The sequence below is a fragment of the Melanotaenia boesemani genome, chromosome 4 (assembly GCF_017639745.1).
Source record: "Melanotaenia boesemani isolate fMelBoe1 chromosome 4, fMelBoe1.pri, whole genome shotgun sequence".
Lineage (NCBI taxonomy): Eukaryota > Metazoa > Chordata > Actinopteri > Atheriniformes > Melanotaeniidae > Melanotaenia > Melanotaenia boesemani.
The window spans coordinates 6,667,394-6,688,716 of record NC_055685.1 but is presented as its reverse complement, the minus strand read 5'-3'; the positions used below and the strand labels follow the sequence as shown (position 1 = coordinate 6,688,716).

General features: G+C 39.2%; 1 protein-coding gene across 1 annotated transcript; it reads right to left on the bottom strand.

Moving 5' to 3' along the window:
• Positions 1–1,544: 1,544 nt before the first annotated feature.
• ltv1 (LTV1 ribosome biogenesis factor) lies at positions 1,545–15,616 on the bottom strand. The gene is made up of 11 exons (XM_041983243.1): positions 15,441–15,616; positions 14,950–15,081; positions 14,622–14,828; positions 10,603–10,690; positions 10,284–10,422; positions 7,265–7,487; positions 5,005–5,132; positions 4,761–4,900; positions 3,575–3,627; positions 3,083–3,283; positions 1,545–2,399 (listed from the first exon to the last, which is right to left on the bottom strand). The coding sequence occupies exons 1-11, from the start codon at positions 15,441–15,443 to the stop codon at positions 2,289–2,291; spliced, it is 1,425 nt and encodes a 474-aa protein (XP_041839177.1). The 5' UTR covers positions 15,444–15,616; the 3' UTR covers positions 1,545–2,288.
• Between the last annotated feature and the right edge of the window lie 5,707 nt (positions 15,617–21,323).

Below are 21,323 nucleotides of genomic sequence, written 5' to 3'. Positions count from 1 at the left end.
CTTACTGTCTGTAAAAGTTAATGATTAATAATTATTCACATGCCTACCATAAACATATTTAATTGAGTAATCTGTTTATCTTCAACTAGTCCCTGTCTCAGTCCATCGTCCCACCCTGCCTTAAGTCCTCCACCATTGTCCCCCTGCCCAAAAAGCAGCACATCTCCAGCCTTAATGACTACCAGCCAGTAGCTCTCACTCTGGTGGTGATGAAGTAATTTGAGAAACTGGTACGTCACATCACCTCACTACTCCCCAAAGGTCTTGACCCTCACCAGTTTGCCCACAGGGTGAACAGATGGATGGAGGACGCTGCAGCCACAGTGCTCCATGCGTCACTGTTCCACCTGGAGCAGCGGGGGAACTACACACATATTCTTTTTGTGGATTACAGCTCCGTGTTCAGTACCATCCTCCCTCACAAACTGGTGGGTAAACTGGGCGACCTGGGACTTCCACCTGCATGTGGATCAAAATTATTCAGGACTCCTCTCACCTCTGTCACCACGTTTGATCGGTACAGGATATCAAGGAATGGTAAAGGTACACGATTGCTGAGTCTAGCTCTTGCAATCCCAAGTCTGGCAGGCATCTGATTCGGCTGCTCTCGTGTCTGTTCAGAACATGCGTGATTGTTTTAACAGAGCAGCTTGCTAATCGTTTGCCTGCGTTGATTATTTGACTAAAACAACAGTGAAATTAATAAAATCCAGTTTTCTTCAGAAATATGAGCTACTATGGGAGCAAAGTGAGTTAGCTTATATGAAGTTTAGATGAGACAACAAGCTGATGTTCCACAACTTTCCATCAGACGAATTAACTGACCCACTTTGCCTCTGAAAGAACTGGGTGACGTACTGTCAACCCCTCTGTTCTCTCTCTAGTCTTTTTTTTTTTTTTTTAAACTTCTTTTTTTGAGGCATCCTGCCGTCTCAGCATCCACTTCCTGTCTGTAGCGCTGAGCTCCGCAGCTGATGGAGCAGGTGGACTGAACCATTTAAAGGAACTATAGAGGGGGAGTGGGTGTTCATAAATGTTTCCGTGATTGTGAGTTTATTATTGAGTATTACATCAATTTGTTAGTATTCCAATTGCATTGAGGGCCCTTCTGGGCCCATGTCAATCATGGGCCCCTGGAATCCTTCTCCTTTACCCCCCTTTTCGGCCCCCCAGGTTGTGCTCATTGCACATGGGCTCCAGCGCTGTTCCCGGTTCCACAAGCTGGACAAAATGTGAGTGCAGATATATTTCTTAAAGGTGAAACACATGAGTTTTGCTGTCCCTCAGGGAGGCACATCAGTGTTGATGGCTGTGTTGGTGTTGCTGGTGGTGAGACTGCGGCTGTAGGCGTTTTTGTTTTTATGTGCTTGGTTTTTGGTTTTATTTGTGGTTACACATTTTCTTTCATCCTGACGACTACTGTAGTTACCATGCCAAAGCCAACAGTATTAAATGCATATTTGTAAATTCAAGACTTACAAGGCTTTTTAAGGCCCTGTGGGAACCCTGTATTTTGAAGTGATGAAAAGACTAGGTGAAATAACTTCTGAGAATTTTTTTTTATTGATGCGATTCCCATCAACATGTTAATCCTGAAAACAAATTCCTAATCACAATGTTACTTGATATAACTCTCTGATCAGGAATAACAGATTTATTTAGTTCAAAAAGAACTGTGACTGGACTCTTTTTAGCGGTCAGAGGCACATTTGAATGCAGCTACTGTTAATAAATCACCATATCTTCGTTTAACAAAAGCCAAATTGTCTTGATGCATTACCTTCGAAGTGAGAATCCTGATGTTAACTTTGTCTGTTGGTAAAATAAAAAAAACGGTGACCTGAAGGTAATTAGCTTACCAAAAACACGGCTAGCTAGGCCTCATCCAAAGGTCACATAATAAGCTCTTCTAAAGCCACCTCATATTTCTAAGTGATAAAAAAAAAATGTTGCACTTTTTTATGCATTAAATGAAGGAATATGAGAACAAACCAACCTCAGTAACACCTGATATATACACACAAAGCTTAGAAAACACTGGGGTGGTAAAAAAAAACAAACAAAAAAAAAACACATTTTAATTCCTGCACGGCATGATGTCTTTAACCGCTCTGCTGGAGATATTTTCACCATTTAAAAAATGGACTTAATTTATAAATATTATTATCTCTGGATGACTCTGGTGTGAAGACCCAGCATCCTCTCAGGCACGCTCAGGGAAATCGGCCTTTATGCAGGTGAAGAAAGAGCAGTCTGTCTGCTAGCTGGTGGGTGCTGGCTGTCCGCTATTATAGCTTCAGACTGTGGATGTTTGCTCTCAAGTTCATCATCTGCTTCTCCTGTCGTACTTTTTCCTCCTTAAATGCAATCTTGTTGGCTTTCTTCTCAACTCTCCTCTCCTTAAAACACAGAGTACAAAATTTAAAAGATCATAAGATATTTCAACACCTCCTCCATGGATGGATATATACACACACACACACACACACACACACACACACACACACACACACATATATATGTATACAGACATACATATATATATATATATATACATACATATATCACACCACACGTCTATGAATCGATATACAGGTGAAATAAAAAAATTTGAATATTGTACAAAACTTTATTTTAGTAATTCAACTTAGAAGGGTAAACTAGTTTTGACCAATTAATCACTACTTTCCAGTTGCATAGATCAGACTTTCTCCGGTATATATATATATATCTATATCTATATCTATATCTATATATATATATATATATATATATATATATATATATATAGATAGATAGATAGATAGACAGACAGATAGATAAGAGAGAGAGAGAGAGAGAGAGAGAGAGAGAGAGAGAGTCATTATGATCTCCCAGACCTTGGCTCCAACTGGACCTCTTTAAATTTTTGTTGAATACTGCCGCTATATAATATATTAGTTCCCTCTATAATTACTGAAATAAATTAGGTTTTGTGCAATATTTCTAGTGATTGAGTTTCAGCTATTGTTGTCGAACTATTGTCCAACTCTATCTAAGATGGTCCAAGTCTTACTCATCAGCTAGTCCAGGTTCAACCTACCTTTCGTTCCTCTTTGATGGCCTGTTTCCTGGTCTTCCTGTCCTCTTTAGTCTCCTCTTTGTTTCGGGGCTGAGTGGAGGCCCGAGGCAGGTCTGAGTCATTGATCTTCATCATGCGCTCTGCCTGCTTGGGGGTAAGGCCTCTGGAAGGAAGTACATCCAGCGGGATACCCGTCTTATTGGACACATGGATTGGCTTTGGCTGAAGACAAACATAAATTAGTCTTTGGATATTCAACCAGTCTGCTAAACTGAGAAGTTTTCTCTTCCCCCCTGTTGGACTGCAAAGACTGTGTTCAGGTCCTCCACTTTTAACTGGACAAGGTGGGAACTCAATACACCCAAAGTTTACAACAGAAAACAATACTTTCTCATGTTCTGGTGCAACATTTTTAATATTTTAAGTCATCCATTCTGATTTGTTTGTACCTTATTCAACACCAAAGAGCTTAAAGTAAAACCATTTTTAAAAAGTTTGTTTTTGTTTTCATACCTTTGGTGGTTCTTCAATGACTTTGGGCCTGTTAAATATGTTAGAATATGTACCTGGAAGAGAAAAGAAGGTTTTCAATGTAAAAGTAAACCTAGTATATTAGTATTCTTATGTGTCACCATAAAAATACGTTTTAAAACTGGCAAAAGTCATCACAACACAATTCAAGATTTCTCTTGATGGATTTGAATGTTGTGATTAAATCCACTTCATTAAAGTCTGAAGGTCCATTTATGCTCCCTTACGTATGTAAACATATGTTTGTTTCAAATGTCATATGTCCCCATCCTCATACTTCCATGTGCCTTTTATGTTGCCATGGTTGTAAGTCAATTCCTCCACTAGTGGGCAGTGAAACACTATAACTGCCCTAAACACTTGCATAGCCTTTCTTTAAAAGCTGGTGCAATTTCTACAGTTGTTGTCCTTGTCTTACAGATCCTTCTTTTATTCTCTGGTTTGTTTCTTTCCCTAATTGTATGTTAGTTATCCTGCTCAGCACTGCCCCTGCAATTTCTAGTGGTTTTGCTCAGTTTTCTGCATCAAGCGACCAATAGCTAAGCTCTGTAAAAATGGACCAAATTACGCAAAGAAACCAATGCTGGACACACTGTCTGTCTTCGGCGTCGAGAATAAATGGGTCTTTAGCTTCAGGGTGTCCAAACTTCTGCATCCAGGTTATTGTAAAGTACCAGTCAAAGCTCAGTCTAATGAGAAAGTGAGACCAAGCTTTTGACTGCTGTTGTGTTTTTACCTTTACTTAGACTTTTATAGAGATTCCAGCGACAGTCTCCGTGATCTCAGCTCATCCAGATTCTGGGATTCCTGTGCATTAATCAAACTGCTGCTCCAGGTCCTGGAGGTTCAGCGGGGTTATTTCACTTTCCTGACTGCAGATTTAACTCGGCTTTGTGTGTTTTTATAATCCAGCCCTGATGTGTCCCTAACCTGTTAAATTACCTGTTCCAGACTGAGGACTGTCAGATCATGTGACTGCACACAGGTAGATCTTTTCTAAAGAGTTAATGGTTTATAGTATATCAAGTCCTTTATCTGCATATTAAAACATGTTATCTCCTTAAAGACCCAAAGTTTAAGTATTTTTTTAACTTACAGAAACATTTCACTATTTTATAGAGTGAAAAGTTTTATTTTAAAACGTAGAACAGGTGAAAATCATACTCACTGATGATGGTTTCACAGTCCCACTTCTCTTTTGGAGCCTCCATTACAATCCTCTCCATCTCTTCTTCATCCTCCTCTTCTTCCTCCTCTCCTATCACAGCAGGAAGTTCTATGGATCCCAAGTCTTGGGGTCTAAGAGAGCTGATCCAAACAAACACCAAACAAACTCATTATTTTTTTCCATGTTTTAAATAAATATTTAATCACATCAAATATTTCAGTAACATCATCAAAGAGAAACATACTTTTTCTTTTGCTCGGTAAAGTAGTCTTTGATGACTTCCTCCAGACGACTGCTGTCTGGTTGGATGAAGCCCTCTAGCTCAGCGTTGTCCAAAGCTCCAACCTCATCATGGTCAAACTGTTCATAAAACTACACAGCAGAGGGGAATCATTACTGAACATCATTGCTACACCTTTTCATGTCAACATCTTGGAAGACTAAAGTAAAAACAATGTTTAATCCAAGTTTGAGTTTATTATATATATATATATATATATACAGTCATATGCAAAAGTTTGGGCACCCCTGATTATTTTCAAGATTATTCTTAATAAAACATTGGTTGTTTGGATCATCAATTGCAGTTAAATATATCATATAGCAGACAAACACAGCGATATTTGAGAAGTGAAATGAAGTTTATCGGATTTACAGAAAATGTGCAATAATTACTTAAATGAAAATACGCAGGTGCATAAATTTGGGCACCCTTGTTGTTATGTTGATTTGAATACCTTTAGCAATAATTATTGGAGCACAAAATTTGTTTTGTAAGCTCATTGACCCTTGACCTACATACACAGGTAAAGCCAATCATCAGAAGGGGTATTTAAGGTGGCCAATTTCAAGTTTTTCTCCTCTTTGCATCCTCTCTGAAGAGTGACAACATGGGAACCTCAAAACAGCTGTCAGACGACCTGAAAACAAAAATTGTTCAACATCATGATTTAGGTGAAGGATACAAAAAGCTTGCTAAGAGATTCCAGGTGTCAATTTCCACTGTGAGGAACATAGTGAGAAAATGGAAGACCACAGACACAGTTCAAGCAAAGGCCCGGAGTGGCAGGCCCAGAAAAATCTCAGATAGGCAGAGGCGAAGGATGGTGAGAACAATCAAACTCAATCCACAGACCAGCTCCAAAGACCTACAACATGACCTGGCTGCAGATGGTGTCACTGTGCATCGTTCGACCATTCAACGCACTTTGCACAAGGAGATGCTGTATGGGAGAGTAATGAGGAAGAAGCCTTTTCTGCGCACATGCCACAAAAAGAGTCGCTTAAGGTATGCTCAAGCACATTTGGACAAGCCAGCTTCATTTTGGAATAAGGTGCTGTGGACTGATGAAACAAAAATGGAGTTGTTTGGACATAACAAGGGGCGGTATGCATGGCGAGAAAAGAACACAGCATTCCAAGACAAACACTTACTGCCCACAGTAAAATTTGGTGGCGGTACCATCATGCTGTGGGGCTGTGTGGCCAGTTCAGGTACTGGCAATCTTGTTAAAGTTGAAGGTCGGATGGATTCTACCCAGTATCAGCAGATTCTTACAAACAATGTTCAAGAATCAGTCACAAAGTTGAAGCTGCGCCGGGGCTGGATACTTCAACAAGACAATGACCCTAAACACTGCTCAAAATCTACAAAGGCATTCATGCAGAGGAACAAGTACAATGTTCTCGAATGGCCATCTCAGTCCCCAGACCTGAATATTATTGAAAATCTGTGGTGTGATTTAAAGCAGGCTGTCCATGCTCGGAAGCCATCAAATCTGACTGAACTGGAGATGTTTTGCAAAGAAGAATGGTCCAAAATACCTTCAACCAGAATCCAGGCACTTATTGGAGGTTATAGGAAGCGATTGGAGGCTGTCATTTCTGCAAAAGGAGGATCTACTAAATATTGATGACATGTTTCTGTTGGGGTGCCCAAATTTATGCACCTGCCATTATTTGTTTAATTAATTATTGCACACTTTCTGTAAATCCAATAAACTTTATTTCACTTCTCCAATATCGCTGTGTTTGTCTGCTATATGATATATTTAACTGAAATTGATGATCCAAACAACCAGTGATTTATAAAGAAGAATCTTGAAAATGATCAGGGGTGCCCAAACTTTTGCATATGACTGTATATATATATATATATATATATATATATATATATATATATATATATATATATATATATATATATGAGCCGTGCCCTTTTTAATCCTAGTCAACATCCAATTTTAGCCTCGGTTGTTAGTTTATGAGGCTAAAATGATGTAAAAGTCTGAAAAGTACCAGTGGTTCCCAACCACCAAGGAGGTCCCCAAAGAATGCAAAGGGTCCCCAAAGGACCAGTGATCTAGATCACTGAGACCCTTTAGAGGCTGAAATTTGGTTCCCGCAGTTATAATGGAGGAGGCCAAGGAAAGACCGTCCTACAGCTGTGCCCCACTCATTCCTGAAAAAGGTGGAGAAGGCAGCTGTAGTGACTAAAGCATTACCTTTTCAAAACGGTCGTCCAGCAGAGACAGCTGCTCGTTCCTCCTCATCACAGATGAAGTCAAGGAGTATTCTGTGAAGCGACTCTTTGTCTCCTCGTCCATGAACAGAAACTCTTTACAATGATCATCCCCCTCCATGTGCTCGTCACCTGAAAAACTGCTGTTCGAGTCAAAGCTGCGTTCGTCATCTGTACTCTCCAGCTGCTCATCTTCATCATCCCCTCTGTAACAAGTTTCACATAAACAGGAAATTAGAAGTGATGGAAAACCATCATTGTGGAGAAATGGATGTCCAACTCATGAAAAAGTTGAATAGGAAAAGGTGACTTTTATCTAAAAGCAAAGAGCTGGGTACCTCTGAGGAATTTAAAGTAAAATCTAATAATTAGGGGTGGGACTTTAACGTGCTAATTACAATTAATTAATTACAAAGAAATTAACACATTAAAAAACTTAATGTTAACTTAACTTAATGAATTACTGTTTGCATTCTAAACAATACAAAACGTTTGTCAGTGCACAGTTTCCAGTACGAACACAGCGACATGTCAGAGCTTGGGGCTATGTTTAGCAAGTTTTCAGACCCCTCCAGCAATCAGTCCCAGCTCCAGAGCAGGAGACGTTCACCTCTGCTCCAGGACCAGACTGGAAGCTGCTGCTGGCTGATCCCACCCTGGCTTACCAGGCTCACATACTATTATTATTACTGAAGAGTGTGGAGGAAAACATTTAAAAAGTTAAAAAGGTTGTAGACTCTTAATCAGAGGACAGCTGGAGCTGTTAGAGCTGGGATTTACTTGTTAGCGATGCGTCTGCGCACGTATCATGGCTGCCACGCTGATACCGATACCTGTGGTTGAGGGATCTGCAGATACCGAGTACCGATCCAAAACCTGTGTTCGTTTTTTTAAAGTTATAATTTAAATAAATGATATTTATTATAGACTTTGATGTATAATATTGTTACTGTCATTCAATGGCCTAGCATAGGTTTAACTATAAAACATGAAATGAATATGTCAGATTAATCACCGCTTACAAATGAAGTAATCATGATTAAACAAGCGCAACAAGAAAGACAGAAAAGCCGATCAGCTGATCACTGAATGCCGGTTACAGAACAACAGAAGAAGGAGGAGGTTTAGAAGTTGAGGAGGAGAAGGCATATTAGTTCAGAACTGTGGGAAAAATTTTCTTTTTTTTTTTCTTTAAATGAAGGAGTGCGGGTGTTGGACACTCACCGGAAAAGTGTGGGGGAAGAGGGAGCGTTAATTCTGTTTAGAAAATTAATGCCATTAATTACATAAATCAGTTACAGCGTTAACGTGTTATTTTTGACAGCTTTAATATTTTTTTATATAATTCCTGTTTTATTAACACATGAAAACAATGACTGCCACAAAAAAAATTTTAAAATCTTGAGTAAATAAATTTGGATCAAAGAATTTCTATTAAAAACTATCTTGAAACTGGACTTAAAGTGAATGTTTTCCCCACAGGATGGGAGCTGCTAATCCAGGTCAATAAATTATAAAACCTTGTCTATTATTGTGGTGGTTTTCTGGATTTCTTCTGCAAATTCCTCACGTTTTTTAAAAAAAAAAGTGAATAAAGTTTTATGCTTTTTGTGTAAATAAAAAAAGGTTTGTTGCGCCTTTCCCTTAAGGCAACAAACTTCTCAAGTTTTTTCACAACCCAGCTAGTTAGATTTTCCAATGAGTAACGATGGCAAATTACTAACATTCCGCTAATGCTAAATGTTAGCGCAACCGTAGGTGCATTTCCATTACCCCTAGAACTGCGCAAAAGCTAAATATCGCAATAAAAAACCAGTAATGGAAACACCTACATTTCAAAAAAAAAAAAACTCAAATATCGCTAAAACGTTTTTACGCTCTCATGAGGTGGTTTTTCAGACATGTCGATATAGAAGTTTATCGCAAAAGTGTAATGGAAACACTTTTCACACATTTAAGCTTCACTGGACGTGACGTAGCGGGTCATGTGACCAGTTCATTTCAAATAGAGATGGCGCAGTCTGAGTAGACGCAGGAGGAGACGGAAATCTTTTTAGAAATAATTAAAGAAAAAAATATAATCGTCAAAGCCTTCCTTTGTCAGAAGGACCTGGAGAAGGCTATACGTGCTTTTATTAGCTCACGTATTGACTACTGCAATGCTCTTTCTATCGGTCTGAACCAGGGCACACTCAATCGGCTGCAACTGGTGCAGAATGCTGCTGCTCGGCTTCTGACAAACACTCGACGGCACAGTCACATTACTCCTGTTCTGTACTCCCTCCACTGGCTCCCGGTACACTTCAGAGTTGATTTTAAACTTTTAATGTTTGTTTTTGAAGTCATTCATGGACTTGCACCTTCTTATTTATGTGAACTGTTATTTGCACACAAACCCAGCAGAGCCCTGAGTTCTGCAGGCCAACACCTGCTGGAGGTCCCCAGGACCAATTGCAAGCAGTGGGGCGACCGTTCATTCGCTGTAGCCGGTCCCAGACTTTGGAACACTTTGCCACTTGAATTGCGGACCATCACAGATCTGCCTTTGTTCAAAATTAAGCTAAAGGCTTATTTGTTTAGACTTGCATTTGCTACTTAACTACATTGCGACTCTTGTTTTACACTAATTTACTCTGAAAATGTTTTATTTTTGTCTAAACTGTTAGTGTTAACCTGTTTTTAGTTTTTTTTATTCTCTTATTATTGCACGTTGAAAAGCACTTTGGTTCAGCTGTTGCTGTTGTAAAGCGCTATACAAATAAAGTTTGATTGACTGATGATCCTTGATAAAAAACAACAGCGAAATGCAAGAGTTTTACAAAGATTTAAAAATCTCTATTCTACTCAATGTGAAGTCTCGTGGGACAGGATTTTATGAGAATAACAGCTAAAGCGCTAAACACCTGGAAACACCTGCAAATCGCAATTGCACTTTACTGAAATGTTAGAAATATGGCTTTTATTTTGCGAAATACTGTAATGAAACGCAGCTAGTGACTCACGTGCAGCTGTGAGCAGTGAATCCACGTGAAGAGTTTGCTTTAATGATGAAGTCATCCTCCAGGATGTTGTTGGGGTCGTTGTAGTCAAAGTCCTCATCAAGAGCAGCTACAATGTCAGGGTCCATGTCCAGTCGGGGTCCTGAAGGCAAACACAAAACAAGGCAATAACGTGTAATCAGAGTTATCCACTCAGGAGACAAACCATCAATCAAAAAGATGTGCATCATTATTACAACAGAAACTCAGGTTTCTGAACCGTTTCTAATGTTGGTCTTAAAATTTGGAGCAGTTCATAAACTACTTTTTGGAAGTGATTTACCTGAAACAGGAGCAGCTTTGTTCAGAAGTCCCACCTCCTCCTCAAACTCCGAGGCAAACACTGAAGAGGGCAGATGGATTGTAGCTGCCTGGGCATCGAGACAATCAATCAATATGGAAAAATGTTAATCTATATCCTCACTACCTTTCTTTATTTACACAAAAAAAAACTTTATTCACGAGAGAAACATTACCAGCACCGTAGCTCATTTCAGACATGGAATATGCAACATTAACACCTTCATCAATGTTTTAATAATTCAAACATTGTCCAGCTTCTGACACGAGAAGGACAAGGACACGAGACAATCATGTCAGACCGCCCCGAGACAAGACAATACTAATAACATAATAGTAATAATATTGATAGATTTAGAATAAATGTTTACAGTCATTGTACATCTCAACACACAAGTAAATTAGAGACAGCTTGCATCTTGTTCTCGACACATCGGCCGAGCAGAACCTTCTTCTCATGGGGCTCCAAAACTTACTGTGACTGGTCGGACATTTAAGGCAAGAGCTGTTAACGTGGGAAAAAGTTAAGCCTTAAGGCGGATTTATGGTCAAGTGGCGTAACCGCTGTAGGCTCGTCTTAGTTCTGCAGAGGCTCGACGCGCACCTCTTCCAGACCTGATGTGCACCCCTGCTTCGTATCTGTTACGCGAATGTACTCCCTTGTGATTGGTCAGTTTGGGATCACGTTCTGCCGGATATCTGAATCTTCTCGCTGAGTTTGTGTGGTAACCGCTATTTTTAAAACAATAACCAGTGGAAGTATAGCTTGATACTGCAGTCATTGTCATTACTTCATCCCAACCAGTCTTTCTCCTACATTGACTCAACCACAGCAAGCCGTCACAGCTATATGTGTTAGCGCCACACCTGCAAAATCCCGAGAATTAAATTGTTTCACATGACCAAAGTCAAAATTTCTTAATTGAACTGGTATTTCCACATCCAGACGCACAGCAGCTAGTCTGCTGTCAGAGATCTGCTCTGCATGTGACTGCAGAGTCTGCTGTCGGGTAGCTGCAGACACAGCAAGTTGCTTTAGATTTTACAAATTGAATAAACATTCCAACATGGCGTTTCCAAAAGGGGCGTGATTGAAAACTGACCGCGAGCATGAAAACTTAGTATGCACACAGTAAACACCGGGTTTGTGTACGTGATAAAAGCGAATAAACTAGTATCCGCAAGTGAAAACACACATCATAAGGAGGCATTTCTGCACTGCGAGAGAATAACAGTATTTGCAAGCAGAGAATCACCATCGTGAGAGCTCATCAATCCACTGTGTACACATGTGGACCAATGTCCTCACAACATGACCAGCGCGTTCTCAATTCTGTTACTGTACGCTCGACTCAACAGTCCTCGCTTGCTCAACACACTTTAAGTGGAGACTTTGGTTGATGTGTGTTTTCCTCTGGCAACAGATCTATGTCAGAAAGAACTTCTCTAAACTTCTCTAACGATGACCATATGAATAAAGTTAATAAAATAAAGTGTCCGTCCCCCACTTGGCTATGAAATTTTGTAGAAGAAACACTGCAACGCAGACCCAGGCACGCTCTGTGACCAAGCCCCTTTTAAACCAAAACAGAAAGCAAGTGTATTGCAAAAGATGTCGCAGCAAGAAGAGGCGGAGGAAAATCCCTCATAGCGATGCTAGACTAGGTGAATTCATTTTTGCCTACAGTTTGTTTTCTTCTTAAGTAATGTTTGTTTACACAGTAGCCTAGTCCTGGGGCTGGGCAATTAATTGAATTTTAATCGTGATTACGATCTGGGTTTTCAACAATTATAAAAATGAAAGGATCCGATTATTTTTGTCCTTCGCAGTTCCCTCTTGTGCTGTTTTCAGTTGCAAATCGAGCGCAGCAGACATTGCAGCGCTCTGCTGCAGTCTCCTCCCACAGCCTTCTCCCACAGCCCCGTCTGCTTTAGTTTTATTCAGTGCCAGTTGCAAACACCTCACCAGTTATGGGCTGGACACACGGGAGGCGAAGTCGCTCCTTCTCCATTCATTTTCTATCGAAGACTAATGTTTTTCCAGATCACACTGGGCAGAACGTAGCTGCTGGTCTGAGACAAACACGGGGACCTGGTGGAAAGAAACTAGTCTGTATTAGGGATGTCCCGATCCCAATATTTTCACCTCCGATCCGATCCGGATACCTGGATTTGAACATCTCCCGATACCAATTCCAATCCGATACCGCTTTTTAAATAAGTGTTAATATAGTTTTATGGATGTACTACATAACCGGGCCATCTAAAAATCAAAGTGTGTTGAATACAATCAGAACAGAATAAATGTTCAACATGCTGGCAGACAACGTCAAATACAAATGCAACAGGCGCATAAGGGATGCGCAAATACAAGAGATAGAGACAGATTTGAAAAGAAAAGAAAAGAAAAATAAATAAATAAATACAAAAAAAAAAAAAAAAACCTAACCCTAACCCTAAAAAAAAAGGGAGGGAGGGGCTAGGGATTTTTAAATATACGTAGCTCTTCTAATGTTGTGTAGAGATTCCCAGCATTCTTCCCTTTCATGTGACTTAGAGACTAGAAATACTGGTATAACTCTTTGTGAAAAGCAAAGAATTTGGGTATGGATTTCATAAACCTATTCTTGTGTATGAAAAACTTTCCAAGTATTACTATGGAGTTGATCAACATATTGTGACAGTTATTTTTAACCATGAAACCAAGTAACACATTTTCTCTTATTAGAACAGGAACAGGCAGAAATTTAGATAACCAATTAAATAAGTCTTCCCAAAAAGCACTGGTGAAGATACATTCATAGAACATGTGATCTGTGGTTTCAATATGATTGAAACAGAATATACAATTATTACAGTCAAAACCAAAATGGCTATAAAGAAAATCAGATGAAGGATAAATTCCATTGAGGATTTTAAAATTAATTTCCTTGGCCCTTGGAGCAACGGGAGCATTAAAGAAAAAGGATCTCAGATATTCTATATCTTTTTTGGAAAAGAACTTAGAGAGTAAATCACGAAATGTGGAGAATGGAAACAGTTCTTTGTTAAAAATATGTCTAATAGTGAGGTTATTTACTTTAGATTCAAACAAGTTCTTTCCCTGCACCAAAAGCGAAGGAAGATTTGGAGTAGCTCCAATTTTGTACAATTGAGATGTCAATAGAAGGGTCTGTTTAGGTATAGCGTTAAAAACCTTTTTGTACTGAGATTTGTCTGAGATCCTAAATTTAGCACTAAAATCCTCAAATGAGAGCAAGTTACCATTACAGTCCAGCAGATGTAAAAGAGACCAAATGCCTTTTTCTAACCAGTTTTGCATAAACAGAGATTTGAGGTTATATAGAATATATATGTTTGTAAATCATTTTCCAGTAATGCAGAGTTTGTTGATGAAACGAGGAGAGTTTGTATGGGAGTCTTTTTGGGTCATAATCACAGCTAAGGAGAAAATTGATGCCGCCTAGTTTCATAAATATTTCTCTCCACTAGATCTAATCACCTCACTAAATGACCTGTGCAGAGTCAGACACTCTGCCAAGGCACCTCTGTTACTATTGACTTTGCCTTCAGTTCAAATCTGAAATGATAAATCTTTGTGCTTAATTTTCAAAAACCTGCAGGATTGTTGCCCTTGAGGACCGGAGCTGGGCACCCCTGGGTTAAGTGCTTCACGACGGTCTCGTGCGGCAACACGCTCCTGTCAAGTATGACACAAGAAAGATCACTCCGCAAGAAACGAGTGTTCAGTCGAGATACTCCATGGTAAACCTGTTGTCATACATAGTCTATGGTAAAGTAAGACAGAAAAGGAAAAAAAACTAATGAAAATTATTGTGGCAGGCAAACTCATCTCATTTTATCTTACTGTGCAATTAACTGACTTATTGCGACAGACCTTGACAGAAGATACCTACAGAGTATAAATAAATAAAATAGTTTAAAATATCCCAACTTTTCTGGGGCTCTTCACGGCTAAAAGAAACTTAAAAGTGAACTCACAGGAAAGTCCGTGCTGGTGTCTTTTTCCTCCTCATACTCCTCATCTTCATCTTGTAGGTCAAAAGGTCCTCTGTCAGAGTGCAACTGCCCAGCTGCAACCAGCTCACATGGACTAGACGCCTCCTTCAGGTGTTGCAGGTAGTCATAATCGTCATCAAAGAAAACACCAAATTTTCTTTGCTCTTTGCGCCTCTTCTCCACTTCAAGCTGGGGAACAGAAAAACAGTTACTATACAACTTGAGCAATAACAAAGCACCAGGTAAGAGATGCCATACCATCTTCAGGTCAAATTAAAGTGGCTGCAGAATAAATCTGGACCGAGATTACCTTGGCGGCTGGCAGAAGTACATGCTGAGGAGCTGTCTCGTCTGCTGCAAGGGGGTCCTTCTGACTTCTGTGGACGAGGTGAAAGGTCACGGCATTCTTCTTGTCAATGAAGGATTTTTTCTTTCGATGAGGCTGAAAAAGAACAGAAAGGTTCCGTTCCTTTTTAATTTCATCACATGCTCTCTAGCAAGGCTGAAGCGCATGTCAGAACATTTACCAAAATGAACCAGAATGTTTAACGGATCCTTCTATTTAGGTTCTTCTTAATTCTAATCCATGTTTCAGCGCTGTCAGAACTGACTCAAGTAAGGCTCAATTAAGAAACACTTAGTTGATTAAATTTTCAACCAGTTTCTATCACTTCAGTGTTGTTTTAATTGGAGACGTTAGTCGCTGTTAGCCTCTGTTAGCATAGTACTGTTAGTCGCTATTAGCTGCTGTTGGCACGCATGATTAGCAGCTGTTATCTTCGTCTAGAAATGTCAACTTACCATTTTGTACTGGATAAACTGACTACTTTATTTAACAGATGAATTTTATGATCCTTAAAAATCGGTCACTGTTAAAGAATATTTCCTTTTCAAACAGAAGATAGCTGCTGGGACTTATCCACGCCAGTTTCTTTGGATCCTTCCAAGATTAGATCAGCGGCTGGGACGGGGTGGGCGAAGCTCGCTCAGTTCTTCTTTCTGATTAGTGGTTATTGTGAATGTGGGCGGGGTCTGTTCCCATAGACGATCCAATCTGGCATCAAGCCCCTCCTGATCGCTAGTGATGGCAAGATCGAAACGGTGTTCCAGTCCGTACTGAAACCAACGCGGAACGTTTGATGCGAAACAAAGTTCCATGATCTGAAGCGAAACGCGGATGCCACGCGACTGTTCCATTTTGGGTTCGATTACGTCACCAATCGTTCTGATATTTCTCTACCCTTTAAATTCAGTAAAACACAACTGAATGTGGAACAATGACAATGTTTACTACATTTTCACAAAACAAAATGATCTACTTTATTAATTAATTATTCCTCCTGCCTTTGCTTTGCCTTTACATGTCACATGTCTGACAGAAATAATAATAGTAATAATAATAATAATAATAATAATAATAATTAACTTTGAAAAAAACACCTTTCAAAACACCCAAGGACACTGTACAAAAGAACATTAAAATGGTTAAAAACAATAAGTACAAAACAAAACAAACAAAACGGAACAGAGGACAACATAAAGATGCTGAGTGTGTGACTAAATGACGTAGGACTGTCTGAACAGATGTGTTTTGAGTTGTGATTTGAAGAATCGAAGAGAGTCTATGGTACAGATATCAGGGGGAAGAGAGTTCCAGAGGTGGGGAGCAGAGCGGCTGAATGCTCGGCTCTCCATAGTGGCGAGACGGGCAGGGGGGACAAGAAGCTGGAGAGAGGAGGAGGAGGAGCGAAGTAATGGACAGGAGTATCAATGTGCAGGAGATCAGATATATATGGCGGGGCCAGATTGTGGAGTGCTTTGAATGTAATGAGGAGAAGTTTGAAGTTAATTCTTTGTGTTTATGGGGAAACAGTGAAGCTGTTGCAAGATGGGGGTGATGTGGTGAGTAGTAGGGGTCCATGTAATGATACATGCTGCAGAGTTTTGGTGGAGCTGCAGTTTCTGGAGGGATTTGTTGGGGAGACCAAAAAGAAGTTGCAGTAGTCAATCCGGGAGGTAACAAGGCTGTGGACGAGGATGGCAGTGGTGTGGGGGACGAAAACCGGATTGAAACTGCTCATAAATATTGTTGGTGGTAAGATGGTTATGAAGTATGAAGTTGAGAAGCAACAGTGTGTATATTGTAGTTTTTATTTGTTGTCATATTTTATTTGTAAATGTAATATTTGTTTTATTTATGTGCGTGTGATGGTGTGCATGTATATGAAAGTGTTTTTATTGTGTAAATTTAATTATTTTGTTGGACATTTTTTGTATTATTTTACATTCAGACACATTTAATTTTCATGTATGTTTAGTGTTTTTTTGACATTTTCATTGAGGTTTTGTTGTGCTTTGGCTTTGTTTTTAGCTCATACATCCACCAAAAATGGTTGTGAACCAGTTATTTTTCGTACTCACTTATGTTTGTCTGTCCTCTCGTTGTCTTGTGTTTAATTAGAAAAACATGTTTAGCCAGGATTTTTTGGGTTTCTTTGAGCCTTCAGCTTTCGTTTCCTGTCTGCTTTCTTCCTGTCTGCTTTCTTCCTGTCTGCTTTCTTCCTGCAACAATTTGTTCTTCTTTTCCAAGTCCTGTCTTAAATTATGCCTTTCTGTTTTTAAAGCCAGATTGCATTGCTGAACTTTCTGCCATTCCTCAGTTTGATCTCGTAGCTGCTTTTCCAACTCTTTCATTAAATCCTCATGTTTACGCTCCTGGTCTCTGAGCTCTCTCTGCAATTTGTTAGTCTTAGTTTCCTCACTGCGTAACATGTCCTCTAGTTTGTTTTTGTCTAAGATAACAGAGTCTAATCTTTCTTGGAGGGTAGATATAGATTCCTGCGATGTGTTGTTCACTGTCGAGTTACGTTGTAAATCTTCCTCTTCCTTCATAAAAGGATTCTTCCTGCACCCCACTGTAATATGTTTAGTGTTGTATCTAAAGTATTTTGCATTGTCTTATACATGAAATGTACTATAGAAGTAAAATAGTAACAAAAAACAAAATAATCTACTTTATTAATTAATTATTCCTCCTGCCTTTGCTGAATTGGCAGATGACCTGATGTGCATGAAACATTTAAAAGCTCTCCTAACGGCCGTTTATTTCCAAAGTCTTGCCTCATAGTATATTGTACCAAGCGTTTTAGAGAAAGTTTGAATTGTCTGGAAATGGAACGAAGCGGAAAGCGGCCCAGGTGTTGATGCAAAACTTTAGCCTGTTTTAAGTAGATGGCCTTTTGTTTGCATTTATTTTATATTATTTATCAGCTGAGGTTTGCCGGTGGCACAGCTGTAAAATCTGCTGGTCATAATACAGCCACATGGATCAGGGTTAGATATCTAACTAGTGTCAAGATTAAACAAGAGGATGTCTTTTCTAAATTATTGGTGCTGTGCAGATGTTGAAAAAGCAGGTTTATTTTTTAGAAGCCATGAATGTAGTGAAGGGAAATCCAGATGAACCTTTTTTGAAATCCAGATGAGAGGAGGACCCTTCTCTAAACAAGAGGTTGACAGGTGATAGGATTTACTGTATGGGACGGTTATAGAAAAGTTTTGATGAGAGGGCACAAACTAGGAAAAGGATGGCACAAATGAGAATAATTATTTGCTTATTAAAACTTAAGAGGTCATCAAATGTGAAACGTGGAAAAACAGTCTAAATTTGTCAGTGTTGAAATAACAGACCACATCCCCCACACGTTTGATAAGCTTTATACCCCTGTGTACAGGTACACCACATACAAACACTGACTGGTTAAAATAAAACATCCTTACATACAAATATTACTATAAACCAGAACAAGAAGTTACTGATGAAACGACCCAAGAAAGACACACCATTTCAGTTTGAGATCAATATTTCAAAATCTTTTTTCTTTTGGCCACCAGATGTCACTGTGGTAATGTGTTCCCTACGTTCCACAAGATCGATTCTTTTCCTGGAACGATTGTTCCAAACGATTCGATCTCCCAAACGTTGCATTTTTGCCATCACTACTGATCGCTAGTACTGTGTAGTTCTGGGCATAGGCCTACGTAGACGCCACATGAACTGGGGAAAATGTGCCGACATAGTGGCCATCTTGGTAGAGAGGGGTCTGGTCTATGGTTGCAGAGCTCCACTCTCTTAAAAACAAAACAAAAAAAACTTTATTTAAACAATAATGGCACAAACTTATTATTCATTCCATTCGCAAAACAAGTTGGTGTTAGTAAAATGAACCTGAGTAAGGCCACTGCAGATAACAATGCAAAAACGAATAATACAAATAATGATAAAATAATAACAAAAAAGACTAGGGGGTCCTGAACACAACAAAACAGTTCCTTTTTATAAAAGAAAAAAAATCATAGCTTAAATTTGGTCCAAGCAGTTGCAGTTTTAGTATGTTTAAAGAATGTTTAATGGAGCAAATATATTGACTAAGTTCACTTTGAAACACACTGAATAGGACTTTTTCACCAGCAAATTTACTTTTATGTACATGAACTTTTGTAATAATGATAATAAGATTTGCAGAGCTCCACTTAGATATCTACCATAAAGACTAGATGACTCAACTGTGCTGCTGGCCAGTGGGGTTGAACGGCCACACTGGCAGCCATCTTGCCACAGTCAGCTCGCTCACTCGTATCATCGTTTAAATGGTGCATGCACTTTATAAATAACTACAACTTGCTCAATTTTATAGCACTTTTTTGGGTATGGTTTGTTATAAACGCCAGAGATGTAGCTATGACAATGCATACTGATGAATAATACTTATGAATGATGATAATGAATAATTATATATCATTTTTGTCCAGGCCTGTTTTATGAGTTCATTTTTTTAAATAATTCTGTTGAATTATGGTTGAAAAGCAACATCTGACTTTTGTTGGTTAAATCTAATAGAATTTTTATTTATTATTTTGTCAGATTCAAGTTATTTCTGTGACCATTGTGAGTTTTTCTTTCATTAACCGAAGAGTACCAACAATTTTGTCCACGTGTGGGTATGTGTGTATGCATGTGTATATATATATATATATGTGTGTGTGTGTGTGTGTGTGTGTGTGTGTGTGTGAATGAATATTAACAATATAAAATAATGTGATTTATTACATGTTTAGTTTAAACAAAATAAACAGAATGTCAACATAAGGAACTGGAAACTAAATTTAAACAATGTGAAAAATTATACATATATTCTGTCTACAACTTTTATTGTATCTTATCTAATCGACATAACCTATCTTATATATTATGCCATGAAAAGGTTGTGAGCTAAACCTCTGAAAGAGGAGAGTTTTGCAGAGCTTCTTTCTTGTTCGGCCACTCTGCAAGTAAAAAGAGACCAGTTTGATGAAACCTTATTTTAAAGGTGTCATCACCTGGTCCTTTCATGTATCCACCTTCCTCTACGTGTCTTTAAATATTCTTTTGAAAACTTATTAAAGAAAAAAAAAAAATCAAACACAGAGCTTGTTCTGACCCTTTGCTCATACCACAACTTGGTGTCCTAAGAGTTCATTCAAGCTTTTGACTAATTTAAATATGTTAATAAGGTGCATGCTGATTGGCTGCAGAGAGGCTAGATTCGGAAGGGGAGCTGGCCCAGTGCATACACAGCGTATCAGACTCCAAAACAGCAATAACTTAGTGATGGCGAGCAAACCTGACCGAGCAGCAGCTTATGAAATTCAGCCCTTTATGTTTGAACCAGACTCCGAGCCTGAGAGTGAAGATACCGCCTCTACACTACACTACAGCCTCTGTATCACTGACAGTTCATCAGTTTTAGCCTCTTCCAGGAGGCTCTTTTCTGCCCTGTTACCAGTAAAATGTAACCGTAGAGATGACATCCTTCAGGACTCACAGTTGCACATGATCACAACTGTGGTGGGAAGACCACACATCCATCATGACAAACCATCAATCATGAATACTGCAGTGCTGTGTGGTAGCAGGCATGAGAAATAGACAAGTCATTTACAAAAATTATGTGGCAGAGTACGTCACCCCACTTATAAAAAAGAAAACATGGGGCTCATTTGTCATCTTAACTCACGCCTCAGACACAGTAAAGCATAACTTTATATCAGTAGCGACACTTCCCGATGGCATTGATGATGAGCTGCTCGAAGTTGGATTTGCCCCTCTTTCCAACTGCAGGGTTGATGCCATCTTTGCCTGAAATTGTCCCAAACAACTGAAACATTCAGGTGCAAATAGAGTGCAGCAGGCAGAGATGCAGGTACATTATTACCGAAAATGAATTTAATCCATTTGTCCCTGGTAGTTTGGTCCACTGCTACAGGGAGACTAAAAACATTGTGATGTTGGTTTTGGCAACTGACAACCGAGCAGTTGCAAGCAAGTTGTTGCTAATGACAACTGTGGCAGGCTGAGCAGGTGATTTTCGCCATGGAAGAGGGGCTGGCTTATTCAAATAGCTTCCTGGGATGACAAAATCCCAGGAGGAAATTAAAGTCACGTGTTTACCCTTGTTGGCGGTTCTGCTATGAAAAAAGGGCCCAGGTGGAAAAACTCAACCGTCTTCAAAAGAAAGGCTTTCAGGGAAGTTAACACTTCGGTACAACACCAATACACATGTTTTAACTTGGAAAAAGCTTAATTTCCGGGTGATGACGCCTTTAACTTTACGATTATTGACACAATCAATACGACAAAAGATA

What these genes read in the sequence shown, in the direction of transcription:
- ltv1 (XM_041983243.1), bottom strand. An exon ending in TACTTCTGCCAGCCGCCAAG is followed by an intron (nt 14,829 to 14,949) that starts GTAATCTCGGTC and finishes TCTGTTCCCCAG; the next exon opens with CTTGAAGTGGAGAAGAGGCG. An exon ending in CCATCAAAGAGGAACGAAAG is followed by an intron (nt 2,400 to 3,082) that starts GTAGGTTGAACC and finishes CTGTGTTTTAAG; the next exon opens with GAGAGGAGAGTTGAGAAGAA.